Here is an 18,122-nt window from a genome sequence, read left to right as displayed (position 1 = left end):
GTTTGGTTGTAAACAAAATTACTAGTCTTACAGACAAAATGCGGTTTGTTATATTTGTTCCCATGCACTGCTCTGGCTGCTTGTCTCTTACCCCTCTCGGCTTCCAGTCAGATACCAGGTCTGGTATAACCATCTCCATGTTCCTTGTTCCCTCACTTTGCTGTGATTGTGACTGAAGTATGTGCATAGGCTCACGTTGGTGGATTTACCTACGGCTTTTCTCTATCACCGTTTGCCTGTGGAGCCAGGCTCTGGAACGGGTACACAGACATGGGTTTTTTTGTCTACTCCACTAACACACTCCTTGCCCATGGCTGGTGCCCAGGCAGTGTGGGAGAAAGGATGCAACCCCACGCTAGCAGTACTCACGGAGAGGGTGAAGATGGCTATTGAGGGACCTGGATTAGCAAATAGCTGCACAAGCTGCATGTCCAGCCCTGTTGCTAGACCCGGCGTATCACAGCAATGCCCCGACCCATCCATCAGCTGTCGACGCTCAGCTCCGCAGGGCTGTTGGTGTGGTCAGTACACACTTGGCTGGATTCACCTCTGGAGCTGAGGGGAAGCTCTCAGTAACATACTTCCTAAAAAAGGTTTTCTTGTTTGTGGGATGGCTTGATTCGGAGGAGAGAGTGGCTCTGCAGTGCTGAGACATAATGCCGACTTATCGCCGGTGTTCCTTACTCTAAACCTGGCTCCGTACTCGCGCCAGGAAGTTCGTTCGCCTCAGGTCCAGGGTTGCGGGCAGGAGTTTGTGTTACCTGCGCTGCGAGGGGTAGGAGGGATCGCGCAGAGCAAAAAAAGCAAGCACGCAAAGGAAATTAAAAGTTGGGCTTTCCCACACCGGGAGTCGAACCCGGGCCGCCTGGGTGAAAACCAGGAATCCTAACCGCTAGACCATGTGGGACTGCATGCCGGTTTTTTCTTCCTGCGCCACCCAATTCCTGCACAGCTCCGTTCCTGCACTGTCCCCTCTCTGTTCTGCTTCCCGCCTGCGCCGCCCGTCCGCGCTACGCGCTGCCCACCGCTCGTTTCCCGCTGCCCGCCGTTCGCTGCTCGCTGACCTCTGCCCGCACCGTTGGTCAGGATCAGGGAGTGGGGTGAGGGGTGCACGGCCACTCCCTCGCTTACTTAAAAGATGAGGCTGGAAGTTGACAAAACTGAAGAAGTTGGAAATTACTAATGGGAAGATGAACAAATGAAGTACGACCTAAAAAGGCACAGAAACTTCGCAACAGCCACCGATGTGCTCTGTAACAAATCTGAGCAACCACAAAAGCAGGCAGAACAACTGCACTACCCAGTTTTGACCGAGGACAACCTTATCAGACAGGTACAAGGCAGGTAACAGGTGGCACACTGAAGTGGCTGGCTGCGGATATGCAGGAAGAACTGACTGCTGAGCATGTGGAGGAGTAATGCTGGATGTTGAAGAAACTTCAGAATCAATGTACCTAAACCATTTTAATCTTCCAAGATGTAGCTGAACCCCTATATGCAGAAAATTCAGACCTAAATAGGCAAAGGAGAGAATTAGGACTATTGTAGTGAACAGAGTGTAAAACCAGCGGTGGTGACAGTAATGTATTTAGGAGGTTAGAGTTGCTACCAAGGCAGAAAACATCATTATGAAAAGTCTCCAATTTCCCCCACACTGAGTGAGTAAATGTTACATCAGCATATCATGTGCTTGCTACATTTAGATATCACAAAGGTTTGATTTTTGGAATAGCTGGTTGGAGAACATAAAACAAGCGACTGGGCTTAATGCTGAGTTTTGTGAGGGGTTGTTAGAACAGTTATGCATAGCAGTGAGTATAATGTACTCTATCTGGTGACATTGAAAAAACAACGTCAACAAAGAAATTCCTGCCTCAAGAGGTTATTAAAAAATGAATAAACAGAAAGGTTGTAAGAAGCAGGGAGATTCTAAAATTACTCAGAACACTTGTATTACCACAAAGAAAAAGCTATGGCTACAAAGCACCAAAAAAAAAAAGGTTATGGAAATATTAAATTAAAGATAAAATACCCTTCAAAATGTGAAGGTGGCGTAGACCATGTCCATATGCCAGCAGAGAAAATCCTGAATAGGTTATAAACGATCAAATTAATCTGACAGTAACTACAGAAGGTAAATTTGAACAGATTCTCTTTCCTCACATGGATCCCAAATGCAGCCCACTGACCTCCATGAGGTTGCTAAAGACATGGACAAGGACTTGGTGACAGCCAGACAAGCCCAGCTTTTTTGGCACACAAAGATCTTAGTCTGTCTCTGACATGAGGGGGAAATTTGCTCCCCAAGGACTTGACAGCAGTGGTGGAGAGATTTGAGCTTCTTCTATGTATCAACCTGCCTGTCCTCAGCTTCTCTTCTAGTTCTAGAACTAGATTAATCTCTTCCTCCTTCCAGAAGGCCTAGTGAGATGTCAATATGAGCAGCAGTGCCAGCATCTATGCCACTCCAATTTTGCTTGCTTAGGAATTGCATGTGAAGGAAGGGCATTTGACTTTGTCAACCATCCCTGAAGATCGGGACCAGGAGGAGGCAGAACTTTGGCTTCATTTCAACTGGCCATGCTCATGCTCTTAATCTCATCTGTCTGTGAAGTTGTTCTCAGGGCCCCAAGAGAACTAACAAGCACTCAGGCCAGCCTCACTGAGGGCTTGTGCCCCAGCCCTGCCCAGGAGCCCCAGTTCACATCAGCCCTGTGTGACAGCAGCTCTCTCCACAGAGAGCAGCAGACAGAACTTTCCCAGGCATTTTCCTGGGGAAGGCTGTGAGAAGATCAGAGAAAAAAATGAGAAACAATTCTTATCTCCACTTGCTGCACCTATTGTTGTGCATATGTGGAATGTGTTATGGACATATGTTTACCAAAGGGTGATTTCTTAATTGGACAGTGGTAATGGTGTTTCGATTGATTGACCAATTAGGTCAAAGCTGTATTGGACTGTCTGGAAGGGGACGAGTTTATTAATGAGTATAGTACAGGATAATATAGTGTAATAAAGCAATTGATCAGCCTTCTGCAATCATGGAGTCAATGCCAATTATTACCAGCTGGGGGCCTGCAGCAACAGCCCTGGACCCTCAGGCCCTATCTGAGCTGCGTTGAGGTGTGCTTGTCTCCAGTGCACACCTCATCAATTGCCCATGCCCATGGCCATGCCCAGCCCTGAGCCTCTGACCCTGACCTGGAGCCTGCCTGCCTGACCTAACCTCAGCTCTGCCTTGTTACTACAGACCTGTAATGGGCTGGGGCTGTTCCTGGTCACCATCACTGGCCTTATGCTGATCCCAGCCTTCAGACTGACTTTCCAAGTTGACCTCAGACTTGCCTCATCCCTGTGAGCTGCTCAACAGTCTGGGCTACCCATGAGACAGCTCCACCATGGCGGGGCTGACCATAACCTCCTGCAGATGTGCTGTTCTGAGGGACTACCTGCAGGTTGCATGGGGTGGTCCCCTGAGACACTGCTCTGGTGCAATCCCAGGTGTTTTCTCTCTCCTCTAACAGCAGCTGTTCACAATGAGCAGCCTCAGAGGTACAGAGATGGACAGAGATGCACAATTTCAAACTGCCAGCACCCAGCCTGAGTGCACAGCACTCAAACTAAAATATAAGAACCCGTTGGTTGAGTTGATCTGCTTAGTAGATCTCCAAGATGTTTAAAAAACTAACAAAGAACAGCCTCCAAAGGGGTTTGCCGAAAGCTGAATACCTCTTTGCTGAGAGGAACCCAGCTTGCCTGTCACAGTCAGCGCAGCATAGGGGGACACTGAGCATTGCAATGCTGGCAATAACAGATTTGGAAACTTCACTTCCCCCTTCAGTTATGCGGTAGAGCAAAGAATTTGCTGCTGTTCCCACTGAGTTCAGCAGGAACGCAGCTGGTCCTGAAACCCTTGACTGTATGAGAGAGGATAACAGATTAAGAGTTATAACCCACTTCTAGTGCTCATTATAGGATTTCTGTTTTCATTATGTATAAGTAAGGAGGTGTATAAGTAAGTATGCAGACAGAGGTCAAGACAATACCCAAGAGCAAAAGGGATTGAATTTTAAACAATGAAATCTGTTTTATTTTATTGAAAGGATACAGGAAGAAATAACAAAGTGCATAAATTTCAGTTGAGGACACCTATAAACAAAAAAACGGAACAATTTTTTTTTTGCTAATTAAAAAGAACAGGAATTAATGGGATGGAGCTGAGAAAACTTAGGCAAAACACCCTGGTGGGATTTCAGATAGGTGTCTGAATGGTCATCCCAGAGACAAGAAGGCTAGGAAGAATTACCCCCAGAAATGTCTCTGCACTGGTCAGAAATGGTGAAAGTAATCTCACAAATCCCTATCTTTCTTTATGTCTTGAGACCTGACTGTGGTTCCTGCTTTCCAAGTTACTCACAGAAATGGGTATTCAATTAGTTTGTCAAGGCTAGTTTGTCAAAAAACATCAGACTATAGGATTAACTTGAGGAGTTACAGGTTCTGCCTGTGGCTAAACAATAAACTCAGTTCTTGCCAAGAACCTAGAATATTACATTGTGCAGCACAAACGTCAACCACAGCAAAGCCAGATTGTAGCAGTTGGTTTGAAGGTCCCCGGGAGTCCCCCGGGGGCCCCCTAAGCTGTGTGTTCACTGGTAGCAGCAGGCAGGCAAGGAGACTCCACACGGCTTCTGAGGGTGCTGATTAGATGAGGGTTTATTGGGGGTCCCACCCCCGGGAGCAGCATGGTTCCTGAGGGTGAAGGGGGGAAGAGGGAGAGAGGGAGAGCCTAGGGAGAAAAGGGCCAAGAGAGCATCTGTGGTCTCTCCCACACAGCTTAACAGGGAGATTCAAAGTGAGCACGGAATAAGACTTGGGCCAATGGGTTTACAGATGCATGATCCTGCAGGGGAGGATCACAGGCTTGGAATAAACTGTACATTTTCGAGGGGCAAGACAGAGCACACCATTTAACTAAAATGTAACACCACATCCATGGGCCAAGCAGCTTGTGCAGCCCAGCGGGAGAGTGAGCAGGGAGGCACAAGGAGGTGGCACAGTGTTGCAGAATGAGGCCTTTGTCGGGGATGAGCCATTTGTCGGTGAGGGGAAACTCAGACACTCAATATGAGTGATAAGCAAGTTCCATTTATTGAAGAGAGCATCAGACACTTATACAGCAAATAATAAGCTTATGAATATTCTGTAAGCCAAGCAATCTATTGGTTAAACTATACCATCAACTCTTCCTCATTCCTTTGTGTTGTAGTGTGTTCATTAAGTTCACTTAATTCCTCCCCCATTTTATGTATCTGCTCCCCCCCATTTTGTGCAAAATGGTTCTGCACTGTTTTCCCGCCACAGCCCTGCCAGTTATATCGGCAATCTTTTAGGTTATATAATTCCTCCTCCCCTTTTTCCCTTACATGTATGCTTTTTCTCCTCCCTGGGCCAAGTCAATCACCCCCCACTCCACCTAGTATTCCAGAAGCTTCTGCTCTTTGGGGGTTGTGTTTGGCTGTGGTCCCGGGGTCCCTCCCATACCTTGTACCTATTGGGCTCTCCACTATGTCATTTGTGTTAAGCTCATCCCCTCTTCTCCCCCTATTGGTTTTTGTAAACCCCTCCCGGATCCACCCCCTTCCCTTTATACCCTAATGCACCTTTTGTTCTGGGTCATTCGCTGGTATGTCAGGGGCTCCCTCCCTGGCTGGCATTGTGGGCTTTGCAATAAACCTATTTCGCCCCCAGCGAGCATCCAACTCCTTCCTTCTCGTCGATTAGCAGCGATTCAGTCCGCAACCAGCACAGCCTGAGGCCTTGCGACGCTGAGGGGTGCTGGCAGGATATGCAGCTGGGTGTCGGCCTTAACCTCAGCTAGCTGGACTCTGACTTTCTCTGCCCTTGAAGGCCAAATACACCTCGCCGCACCTTTGGGCCTACATTCCCTATTCCCCACGTCTCTCTGTCCACTTGTTATCATACCCAGCTAGGCTCAAGGACACGCTATCTTGCAGGTGCAGGACTTGGAATTAGCCACGGCCTTGTACTTTTCCAATCTCTAGTCAGCTAAATTCCCAACAGCACAGCTCCGTCTCTTCCGCTCATGCTGCTGTTTGGGTGCACTGGCGGTTCTAGCTCAGTTTTGTGTCATAAGCCCTGGCCACAGGCCTCTCAGCAATCGTCCTCTGCTCTGGGCAGGTGTCGCCCAGCTCAAGGCTGCTGTTGGTGAAACAGTTCCATGTTTTCCAGAGTATAAGGTCACCTGTAGGGTAGAGAGCACTACTGGCCAACTTAGCAGAAATATATTTGAGAGCAGCAGAGTTTACCAGAAACAGAGAAGTATGGGAGGCTGTGATACGGTAGAAGTCCTTTGGAAACCTGTCAAGAACATAAGTACCTTACTTTGGGGAGTTTTCATCCCACAGGAATTTTGAAGTAAGGCAGGCAAACCTCTGCTGGGGATATTTTCCTGACCTTCACTGCCAGCAACCTCAGAGTTTGGCTCCTAGAAAGCTACCTGGGAGCATGGACCTCCTTCCTGTGTCTTGTCTAGTATTGGAACAAGGACTACCCTGGACAGCAGAGTCAATCTGGTTCACAAGGGACATCCCACTTCCACCTTCCTCCCCTATTCTTCTGACCCATCCTGGAGTGTGGCTGCTTTCCTCATTCTCATCCCACTGCTTTGCCAGATCATCCATCAGGCCATGACAGGTTCCTAACTGTCAAAACACTGCCCACTTTTGATGCATGCCAGTTTAATGAGCTGATGGGGTTCACCCAAGGTCAGGTGAACACCAAAATCAGGACTCAGAGCAACAAGAGAAGCAGGACTTGTTGGGCCCTCGGCTCAGTTCAGCTATTTCACCCACTGCACCCTTCCTTCCCATGCAAGGGCATGTTGACATTGTATCTAATGCCCTTCTGCTCTTGGCAGTTCTCCTCTCAAAGGACACCGCTTCCCTTTGCTGAAGGGAGATGTTACCCCTGCTATATAATGCCATGGCTTTGTCAGCAGCCAGAAAGCCACAGCAGCAGGGAAGATGGCAAAAACCTCCCCTGTATGTTTTTACTCACAATCTGTTTTAGAAAGCAGGAGAGGAAACAAAGAGCATTTGCTGCTCCATCTGTTTCCATGTCCCATACTGCACAGTTGGGTTACAGCTGCTGCATTGCCAAGCAGTAACAAGATAGCACTGCTGCTTACTCTGCAAAGGAGCTGAAGATGGTAAGGCAGAAAAAATTAGGACACAATGATTTTTTAAAAGCCCATTGCAAAAGACCTGGCTAGTTATATAAATTTACATCACACCTGCTATGGGAAAAAAAAAAAAAACCAAAACAAACCACCAAACCACTACAACCTGCTGATCGATGCTCAAAAACATGTATTTTTACAAATGGTCAAATATCGCCAACTATCCTTTTCCAAAGGACTGTCCTGGGCTATTCAATATCATCATCTTCACAAAACAGACAGGATTAATGAAGAACAGGGATGTTTTTTTCTTTTCCTCATACTTGCTAAGACCATTTGCCAGAGAGAACTCTCACAGCACACAATCCAAAGAACTTCAGCCAGCAACGCCTGCAACCAAGTCAGCCTGGTTCCATACAATAAGATCTTTAAGACACTGGATACAAGATGTCTGTTCTGAAATACTGAAGAATTCACCACATATGGTGCAAATGTCTAGCTCCCTGATATGGAGTTACAGACGTGTTGGTTGGGAGGGACCTTTGGTGAGCATTAGCCCAAACTTTTGCTTGAAATGAGACCCTCACCAATACTAGATCAGATAAACCATGGCTTTGCATAGCCAAACCTTGAAAATCTCCAAGGACAGAGATCTCTGAGTGAACTGTGCCCACCAATCTGCCCAGCACTTTATCCTTGTTGCAGCAAAGAGCTCCCCATGGTGAGCCCACATGTAAACACTCATAGGAGTATCTGGGCAGTAGTTTGACCTATTTAACACAGGGCTTTCACAGAATGTGTTTTGGTATTATTGGCTCCCTCATCACAAGAGCACACTGACTGACTGGCTCCTGCTCCTGTCCCCCCTTACAGCCGTGGGCTTGGGGTGCTGGAGGCAAGAGAGGATGACAGATGTGACGTGACAGGATGACAGGAGACAAGGTGACAGCACGACAGTGCCATACTCACCATGCAAGAGGAGCAGAGAGTTTGGTGTCAATAACCAGGGTCAGCCAGGGTTGAGTGACTGCTGACCCAGTGAGTGGACCTGGCACAAGCTTCAGTGGAGTACAGCTGAGGTGTGGTCAAGGCTGAAGACCTGAGCTCAAATGCAGCTCAGAAGTAACACCGGGAGTCCCCAGTGAAGCATTTCCCAACTCATCCTCCCACCATTGCTGGTGCCCTGGAAGGTGGATCCAAGGCTGCAGCTGCACTGGGGCAGTGCTGTCTGTAAGCCTAGCCATACAGACCTTGCCAAGCATTTTAGGCATCTACTACCAGTATCACCAGTCTCTCAACAAAGGTTTGTCAGACCTGACTGGAGTTGTTACTCCCTTCCTTGCTGTACATGGAAGACAGTTGCTGTGGGTCTGGTGCTGGACTGGGCTGGTTCCAAGCTGTGCAACCCAGTTTGTTAATAGAGGCAGAGCAAGAGCAGTGCCTGCTGGCCCAAACCTCTAGGGCAATGTGCTGACTGCGCTCACATCTGTAGTATATCTGCCTGGGGATTGCCAGAACTCTCAGCCTGGGACATACAAGCAGGACAGCAGCACTGCAATCCTAAGCTTTCCATAGCTTTAGCATCACTGGTTATTCCACACCCCCACATGAGAAATAACTCTCATGCCAGGACCTCCACCTGCAATTTCCTGACATGGAGTGTATGCCCAAGTATTAGCACCAGACGAGCAGTTTTATGAAAGGGTGTACAACTCCAAATACAGTTACTTCCACTTGGGAGCAGTACCTGAGAAACAATTCAAGTATGATCTCAGGAAGCTGCCTCATTTTGCAGTTCTGTAGTGACAGTTACACAGTATATCCTTCAGCCAAGTACAGGCAGCAACGAGATGGTTTAGTCTGGAAACACTGATCTCTTACCGCATCTTACAGTGATCTGGTGTTCACTAGCCTTACAATTAATGAAGGCTATTTCTTCTTTTATTAGCAAGAGAGCCAGGACCCTCTGTTCTCAGAGACACTGCAGTGTTTTTTCCATGCTCTCAAGTCACTTCACATTCACCTCCTGCTGCCACTTTTGGTGTATTGATAACAGGTCTCATGACTGGTGAGCTTGATATCCCAAGTAGGTGTCACAGTGACCCACCTGTATCTCTGGAGAAGAACTGCCTTGTGTTATTGCCACTAGCAGAAGTTTTCCTTAGCCCCTGACTGTCTGAGCTGTGAAAGTATCTGAAAAAGTTCCCACAAAAGAAGCTTTTCCTTTAGCTTCTTCCCCCTCTGGGATTGCTTTCCCCCTCTCTGTGTCACTAGTGCATCAATGGCACCTACGTGCAAGGCTCAGCCTCAGAGCTGTCTGTTGTGTCGGAAAATTGAACCCAGCTTTCCTTCTCCAGCGGTGGGGACCTCTGCTCCCAAGAGTATCCTTGATGTCAGCAGGTGTGTAACCCTCCTCTAGTGGGGAGGTTCTGCCTTCAAGGTAGCTTCCTTGCTCTGCATTTTGATGCCCTTCTGCTGTGTGACTTTGTGCAGGTCAGCACAGAGCTGCCAGCTCATGAGTTGGACTAACCTGAGATGTCATGTCAGTGTGTCCTCTGCGTCCTTGAGAGGCCCCAGTTTGCCCATTTTAGCCTGAAGAGAGACAGGATCTCTTACTGCAGAGTAACATCCCAAGAGTTTGAGCTGTGGCAGCGAAGTGATGATGTTTAGGTTCTTCAGCAAGGCTGCCAGAGGAGTAGGTGGAAAACAGCCTACACATTATCATCAAGCCCTGAAATGCACAAAATAAAATGTGAATGTTGCAAAAAATGAATATTTTGTCTGGTCCATCCTGCAGCCAACTTCCCACTTACTGTGGCAGGTCACTCATTTTGGGGGGCCCTGAAGCTGGGGCCCTGAAGCTCCCATGTCCCCAGCATCTATTTTCAGCATGCCCAAAAGACCTTGCTGGCACAAAAATGATGATCAAACTGTTAAAATTCTTACACACTAAGTCTGTGTCTACAGGAGCCATTGAACAGACAGAGACTATCAGGCTGCTATAAGCATTTTCCCAGTATTACTGTTTCCCTGAGGACAGGTATAACCTGTACTGGCAAAGGTAAGCAATATCTGCATCTCCACAAGGAGGGATGCCAATTTAATCATAGTAGAGCTACACCAGCAAATTTTTGTTTTCAACACAGACCTGGTTCAACTCCTCCTTTTCTTTCCTGTTAGCCTGTGCCTCAGTCCCTGAGCTTTGCAGTCCCACAGAACTCAACTTCTCCTGCCTGCTTTCCCACAGCACCTCAGGCATCTCCAGCAGCTTCACAGCCCCTGTGGGGGCCCCACTTGCCACTGGCCCCCGGCTGCAGAGACACAATCTTCCCCCACCCGCCCCTGCATAAGCACAGTGCAGCTGTGTGACCAGCCCAAAAGTGCAGCAACCATGATCTCACTGTCTCTCTATTTGCTATTTAAAAATGCAGTGGGAATTTAATGGGAATGTCTTAAGATTAAGTTACCCTCAAGTCCTCAATAGTGCCAAAATGCCATCTGAAAATGAGTGCAGTTGCTCTGGGTGGGACCCTGACCATTGGCTGGCATGGGGTCATTAATAAGCTGAACAGACTAATTTCTTACTGTAGCAGACATTTGCTCCCTGGTGCAACATGAGCCCCAAACCACTCTGTTAGTGGCAAAATCCACCAAGAATCTGTCAAATCTTGCACCCCTAGTTATAGGATCTGAGGAATCTGGGCAGCTCAACCCCCAGGATTTGCATCCACATGGGATTGTTTCTATTCCAGAATAACAGGACAGTAAAGGATTCCTTGGGAGAAGTGGCACATTGCAGCAATTACTGATATACAGGAGCCACCATGCCAAATGACATACCCCAAAGCTGTGGCTGACAGAAGCTGATCTAGCAGGGCTGACCTTTAGAGCATGGCTTGTTTATTTAGAGTACTCATGCTAGCCGAGAAGCAGGGCTCTACTAGTTCTTGAGGTCTCTGAACCTATGCTGCTCGTACGCCGCTGGTGGATCTGTGCATCTGCTGGAGACACACCTGATATTCCTGCACAGCTTTGACCAGTCTACTATGTGCTCATGATAGAGAAGAAACAGAAAGTCTGCAAAATCTTCCCAGACAAAGCTGCTGGGGCAAAAAAAAAAAAAAAAAAAAAAAAAAAAAAAGAGAGAGAGAAAACATCCGGGCAAACCCAGAGCATGGCAGCCTTACAGCTCAGGCTGACCCAAAGGTCTATACCCTCCCAGCTGGAAGCAGAGACAGCTCAACATCTAGCATTGGCAAAGGAACTTTCCTCTCTTAGTGTTCCACACTGGTTCAAGTCCCCCTTGCCACTTTCCATCCACGCTCTTGCAGGATGTCGGGAGTACCAGAGGGCAGAGCAGAACAAATAAAGCCTCATGTGCCCAGGGCAGCGGGAGGCAGCGTCGGAAGAACACGGTTCACCGGTGCAGCTGTGATCCAGCGGCGCGCACAGGCCGTACCTGGGGCCTACAACTACAGCGCTGCCGAAAGACCCCCGAGGCGAGAGCAGGATGTGACCTGCCTGACCACGGCTTTCCTCACAAAAGAGGTCACGACCACTGACTTTTGCCATTGACCAGTAGCTCAAATAAGGCTTCAGCGACTCAAAACTGATGTCCCAGCTCCGCTTCCACTCTCCTTGTTTCCACTCCTCGGGCTGGAGCAGGGCTCGGCGGACTAGATCGGGTTCCGTAGCGACCGCACCCGCCGCCAGGGGCTGCCCTCGACCCGCGGCTCCACCACTGACGCCGGCCTCGTCACTCCCGGACAGTCCCGGCCCGCTCCTCCCCATTCCGCTCCGCCCCGCTCCGTCCCGCCCGTCCCAGCACAGCAGCCCCCGGCAGAGGGACCCGGGGAGTGGCTGGGGGTCCCGGGTCCGGCCGCACCACCTCCGGGCGGGGCGGGGATCGGGTTTCACATCCTGCCCCGCTCGCGGGCAGAGCGGCCATGGCGGAGAGGTGAGTGCGGTCGCCGCGGACCTGTTGAGTCGCGGGAGAGGGGAGAGAGGAGAGACGCGTCGCCGCTCTTCGGGGCAGTGGGCCTCGGCCTGGGCCTGGGCTGGGGCCAGGAGCAACTCCCGGCCAGGGTGGAAGCGAGGCCGGGGAAGCCGACGCGGCAGGTGAAATGCGACCGGGTCGAGTCGATCCGTGCCGAGCCGTGCCGTGCCGAGCCGAGCGGTCAGACTCGTGCGGGGCGGTGGTCCCGGGCCGCCTCCCGCCGCGCTGGGCTGTCTGTGAGGGGACCTCTCTCTCTCACTGTCCTGGCTCCCGCCGGGGCCTCCGTCTGGGGCTGGGACTGGGCTGTTTGCGGCCTCCGAGCAAGGCGGGCGGCCATGAGCTCGGCTGAGCGTAGCCGGCCCGGCCCTGACTCGGAGTCCTCTCTCCTGCCGGGCCCCGGCGCCTCCCCGGGGGCTGCGGCCGGACTCTGTCGGGTGCCCTCACACCTGCAAAGACGGGCGGCTCGTCGGGAGCACACCACGGTTTTGTGCCCGTTCCAGTCCGAGCTCGCTGGCCCTGGGCTGGGTGCTCCCGTAGTTTTCTCTCTTTCGCTTAAAAAATAAGCGCTTTTACAGAATGACAGTGAAAATACTATCGGGTGTGGCTGTTGCAGGGCCAGGAGAGGGTTTTGTCCTCTCCTGGAAGTGGGTTGGGAGACAGGATGACCTGTTGGCAGTGAAAATGGAGGACCAGGTAGCCAGGCCAGTTTCCCAGGCTGCATCCGGCTTCCGACAAACTCAGGCGGATTTTACGGCTCCAGTGAATAACCCCATTGAAGGAGAACTCTTCCTGGTCCCTCCGCGTCTGGGATCATCGGCCTGAAGTGGTTAAATTAAGTTTGATTCTGCCAGGAGGAACGTGCAGAGGCACTATCCTTGTTGTTGCTGATGCCAGTTGCAGTTGTGCTGTTTTGCTGGTGTCTTTTTTTCATTCTAGGTTAAATACTTGATCGATTTAAAATTCCTGCAGTGTGATTCTCTCTTCAGACGGCTTCTCACATTCTTGTTGGCAGGGGGAGAGTTGCACTGGCCTTTTACTCAGTGCCTCATTGGTGATGCAAGGTGTTTGGAATAATTTTTTATTTCTCTCGCATTTGAAGTTGTTTTATTTCTTTTTCCTTCTGCATCTCCTGCAGCAGACCAGGGTTTAAGTTAGTCTGTAAGGAGCATCTTGGGAAGGGATAGCAAATCCCATTGAGGGTGGCCCTAAAAGACCAGAATTCAGACTGAGCAAAGTGATGAGCACAGCAGCATTCTCTCATCTTGCCAGGAGCAGCACCTCACAGCAGCTGCTTCTGCCTCTGTGCTTGTGACAGCCAAAGGCGCTTGGAGATGGAGGTTGTAGATTCGTCATTTTGGGGTAAACTCTAAAGGCCAACAAAATCTTGTAGATTTGAGACTATCATTCCACTAGCTGGTGCAGATGAGTACAAAGCTTCATGTGCTGGATTTCAGTGTGTTTTACCTGTGTATCCCTTGCTGTCTCTTCAGTGCTTTTGAATTTGGGTTTTGCTGGGTTGACAAGACAACTCTTCCTAGCAGTTGGATGGAGGCTGTTTGGAGGGATGCTGAGATTACAGTGGATTGTAGGAATGCAGATTTAGAAGCCACAGTTTTGTGCAGATAGTTCACATGCCTTCTGTATTCACAACAGGCTTGCCTAGCTAAAACAGATATCTTGGCCTTAGTTGGGCAAACATAAGCTGCAGTGAGATCTCAGTCCACACATCTGGTGCATTTTGTAATTGAGAGAATTTTACAGTCATCCTTGTGATGCAAAAGTCTGACTTCAGCCTCACCCTGACTGGATTTGCAGCAGAAATCCTCGTGGGAGACATGCATGCATAATATGCCATGCAGAACAGGGCTTACCGAGTACTGCCCTGCTTTAGGGACACAAAAGAAGTGCCTCCCATTCAACTGCCTTACTTGATTCCTAGAAAAATATAATGTGTGGTACAAAGATGAAAGCCTGGAATTCCTGTAGTGAGCTGCCTAAGGGGTAAGAACATCTTGTGGATTTCCTTGTATTGGTGTCTGAGCTTTGAGTCATTTTTCAAATCCATTCTGCCATTCTTTTGGGGCTGCCTTCACAGGATTGGGGTAACTGCCTGATAACAAACCGGTAAAGTTTTGTAGATCAGGGACCAAGGGATTTTTTTCCTCTGAGAGCAGTGGAGGAAGAATTATTAGCATTGTTGAGGGACTGTGGGAAGAGCTTTAAGATACATAAAATCAGCTTTAAGGGAATTACTTCTGCAATTAAAGGTAAGAGAGCATAAACAGCTATAGGAGTCTGACTTTTTGGCCCGTGAGCGTGGCTTGTTTTTTTCCGCTGGCAGTGCCATTTAATAAATATTCATTAACCCTTTTTTGGAAGTCATATATGTCATATCTGTATTTCCTGATGGGTAAATGCTTTAGTAATGATACTACTTGGGTTGTCACTTTACTTATTGAGAAGAAAGCTTTTAAGTTTGGGCTTGCTGTTTTAGCAGCAGATTTTTGGCTGTTTGTATTAAACTGCCTCAGGATGGGTGCGAAGAAATGCCTACCTAGAAATACTGAGGTTGCTGAAGTCATGTTAGCTGGGTGGAAGGGCTGGGAATGGTACTAAGTGTGTTTGTTCAGCAGGAAACCTGCTGTTCTGGTTGGCTGTTTTAATTTGATTTATAGAAAATGTAAGGGATTCATGTGTTTTGTGGGGATTACAATGAGGACTCTTCATTTTGTTATTGAATCTCGAGTCACTTTAGCCTACTTTGTTGTTTTTAGTTAATTCAGATTAATTCAGGCTTTGAATTTGCATGAATACCAGTTTCCATGTTTTTTAGCAACTTCCATTTAGGAGTGAATGAAAACTTTGACACTTCATCACCCTGCCCTGGAGCTGCTGATGGGCTCTGTGTGTCTAAACTCAGCTGTGACTTTGCAGTAGAGAGGTCTTCTAGTTTTGGCAGGGCATCCAAGCCTCTCACTGTTGTGCCTTGCAGAGCCCTCCACATCCTCTGAACTGGGTCCATGTGCCCTGTTCTGGTTTAGCCTCTTAGTTGGCTTAAATAAGGCCATGTATAAATATCCTCTCTGTAGCTAGCTTTGAGTGCGGAACAAGCCCATGCCCCGCAGCAGGTCATTCCACTCTTGTCTGCTGAATGAGCCTTTTCTTGGATGGACTGGATTGTGGTGCTTCACTTGGCAGTAAATAAACTGGGAGAGCAAAAGTCTCTGTTAGCTCTGCAAAGTCAGTGGAAATAATGCAGGTGGGAGAAGTTATCAGCAAGCCTGACCTCTGCCATATGCTTGCTCCTGTTGTCGCTACTCCTCTAAACATGCTGCTGAGCCTGGTAAGCTTACCAGGGAAGTTTCCTTGGAATGAAATGTTTTAGGGGTGACTGGCTTTAAGTGAAGCCAGGAGTTTGTTTTCCTCCAGTAGCTCTTCTGGCAGAAGCAGAAGAGGGGCTGTAGAGGACAAGGTGGTTGTCCTGTCTACCATTGCTGCCAAAACCTTTTTAAGGTGCTTCCATCAGCAGGTCCAGCATGGCCTGGAGCTAGCTCCTAAGGGGCAGTCAAACCTTCCAGTGTTTGCCTATGCAGATAAAGCCTGGTCTTTGGGAAACGCCTTCAGACAGATCAGAGTCTTTTGATGGAAACTAATCAGAAGTTCAAAGGAAAGCAGTGTTTCCTCCTTCTTGTAGTCTTGTAGTCTCCTTTTCCTGCTATACTCCTGAAATGGCTTTCTCAGTGGATGATGCAATTAGGAGGAGATGCTTGCAAGCTTTCAGCAAATAGATAGGTTAGAAATGGAAATGTTCCATTTAGGCTCGGTCAGTCCTTCTTCCCAAGTGGAGTGCAATTATTTGTGCCCTGTGACGTGTATACGCTTGTGTTTCTATAAAAAGTCCCCCAGGCAGATTCAAATAGTTCAGGAAGTGCCTCTTATCTGTAATAAAAAGAAATTCCAGAACAGGCACTGTTCTGAATTTGGTTTTAGCTGGATTCATAGGAGGTTCCTAAGTTCTGCTGTCAATATTACATATTTAATGTTTATTCCTGCCTTTGCCAATGAAGGCTGTTCCCATGTAGGAAAGACAGCCTTAATGAGTAAATAATTTCTTGTGTTTTTTGGTAGCTCAGTCATGAGTATCCATTGAAGCAAGCTGTCTGTTTGATGGGTTTTATGCTTTTCATGAGAAAGAGTACTCTGCTTTGGATAGTTTCTTAAAGCAGTCAGTTCTTGGAGTGGCAGGAAAGCATTAACTGAAGCAGCAGCTCTGAGGTCCATCTGCCTCATACATCTGGAAGAGACTGTAGGTCAAGAGAAAATTCTTTTGTGCTTGGTCTTTGTCTCATGGGATATTGGAGGTACCATTATTTGGCATATATTCTCTCATCCTAATTGCTGTTCCGTGAGTTTGAAGTTACTGCTGTAAGAATTAAGTGTTTTATATTTCCAGTTGAGTGTAGCCCAGTAAATTCCAGTGTAGCTAGTGTCAACTATCTTCCAGCTACTCTCCCAGGCTTTTTTTCTTTGTGCGTTGTCAGCTGGCATTTTTTGGTTATGCAACTCACACAGCCAAAAGATATTTGGGAAACTTAAAATGAGAGTGCTGGAGGTTCAGATTATTTGGTTGCAGCGAAGCATGGGAGAGGGAAAGCACTCTGTGATTCCCAGGTGAATCTTGGCATAGCAAGGAGACATGGCCTCCCCCTGTTACATGCTTCAGGCAAAAAGAAGGGGCTTGAGGTTCTACAATATCAGCTGTAGAAAATTCTTCCTGAAAAAACCACACTGAAAGACTAAAGTGCTGGAGATGCTAAGTTTATTGTTTTTTCAGGCTCTTTTGTCTCTTTTTGCTTTAGGTCTTGTATGAAATTCTAGCAAGGGCTCTATGCTGCAGAGTGCTAGAACTTCTGAAAAAAAGGGTCTTATTAAAATTATTTGCTGACATCTTCATCAACCACTAGAGGAAAATAGAAGTCTGGTTCTCTAAGGAGGGTGTATTTTCTTACCCCTCTTGTATTCTGCTTGTGCCCAGCTCCTTGAACCAAGCTCTTGCTATGCTTTGCCTTCCTCAGTGGCAAGTGCTTCAACACAGATGAAGAGGGAGCACCCTGTGCTCCCCAGATTTGCTGTGTGTTCCTGTCTCAACTTGAAGCAGAGCAGTCCTGGGCCTCTCTAAACCAAGTGTTTTCTTAGTTGCAGGGTTTATGATCTACCAAAACCAAACAAGCCAAGCAGGAAGGTTTCCTCATACAAACTTGTGCTGGGTTCACTTGTGTGTGTAACTTTGCAGCTGTGGAACACTGCCATAAGGCACTTTGCTGTGACAGATGGGGCTGTTTCCTACCTGGGCAAACAAGGTTGCTGCTTTTTGCCTGGAAACCTGTTACGGAGGCAGAAAAGACTCAATATAGTGGGATTTTTGTGTGATCATGGACATCATGAACTTGTGGCCCAGGGCCAGGTGCACTGTAGCAGGGATAGCCTCTTTGTTGTGTAGGTCTGGTATTTTCTGTTTGCTTTTACTTGTGTCATTCATCTGGGAAAAAATAAACAAAGAGGCTTACTGTCTCCATTGCTAGTGATACCAAGAAAATCCCTGCACAATGCTGCCTGATGAGCTGAGATTGAGCTCAGCAAATCCCCTTTAACCACATGGAGTTCAGCTGTCTTGGGTTTTTCTGACTCTGAAGCAGTGCAATATGTTGTGTACAAGCAGCCAGGGCTCAGGTTAAAGGATGAATTGGTGTAAAATATTTTCAGTCACAAAGGAAAGTCAGAGAAAAACTTACAGGAAACTTTCTAGCTGAATAATTAAATACAGGCCCAGGGAATGCAGTGCATGAACTGTGCTGTGGAGTCTTGCTTGGAAGGTTCCTCTGCACTGGCTGGAGTGGCTGACTCACATACTGTTGGAACTCCAAT

General features: G+C 48.1%; 1 protein-coding gene and 1 non-coding gene across 4 annotated transcripts in view; one reads left to right on the top strand and one right to left on the bottom strand.

Moving 5' to 3' along the window:
* Positions 1 to 835: 835 nt before the first annotated feature.
* Positions 836 to 907, bottom strand: TRNAE-UUC (transfer RNA glutamic acid (anticodon UUC)). The gene has a single exon. It is a non-coding gene; the product is annotated as a tRNA-Glu (tRNA).
* An 11,141-nt stretch (positions 908 to 12,048) lies between these two features.
* The window catches only part of LOC132078622 (rho GTPase-activating protein 39-like), a 61,129-nt gene continuing 55,055 nt past the window's right edge, over positions 12,049 to 18,122 (top strand). For all 3 annotated transcript variants that reach the window (XR_009419280.1, XM_059480878.1, XM_059480876.1), the window contains exon 1: positions 12,049 to 12,158. Coding sequence is in view for 2 of the 3 variants with exons in the window: in XM_059480878.1 (XP_059336861.1) it covers positions 12,148 to 12,158 (11 nt within the window). In the remaining variant the exon portion in view is untranslated. The remainder of the gene's footprint in view (positions 12,159 to 18,122) is intronic.

The sequence above is a fragment of the Ammospiza nelsoni genome, chromosome 12 (genome assembly GCF_027579445.1).
Source record: "Ammospiza nelsoni isolate bAmmNel1 chromosome 12, bAmmNel1.pri, whole genome shotgun sequence".
Lineage (NCBI taxonomy): Eukaryota > Metazoa > Chordata > Aves > Passeriformes > Passerellidae > Ammospiza > Ammospiza nelsoni.
This window is presented reverse-complemented; position numbering and strand designations above follow the sequence as displayed.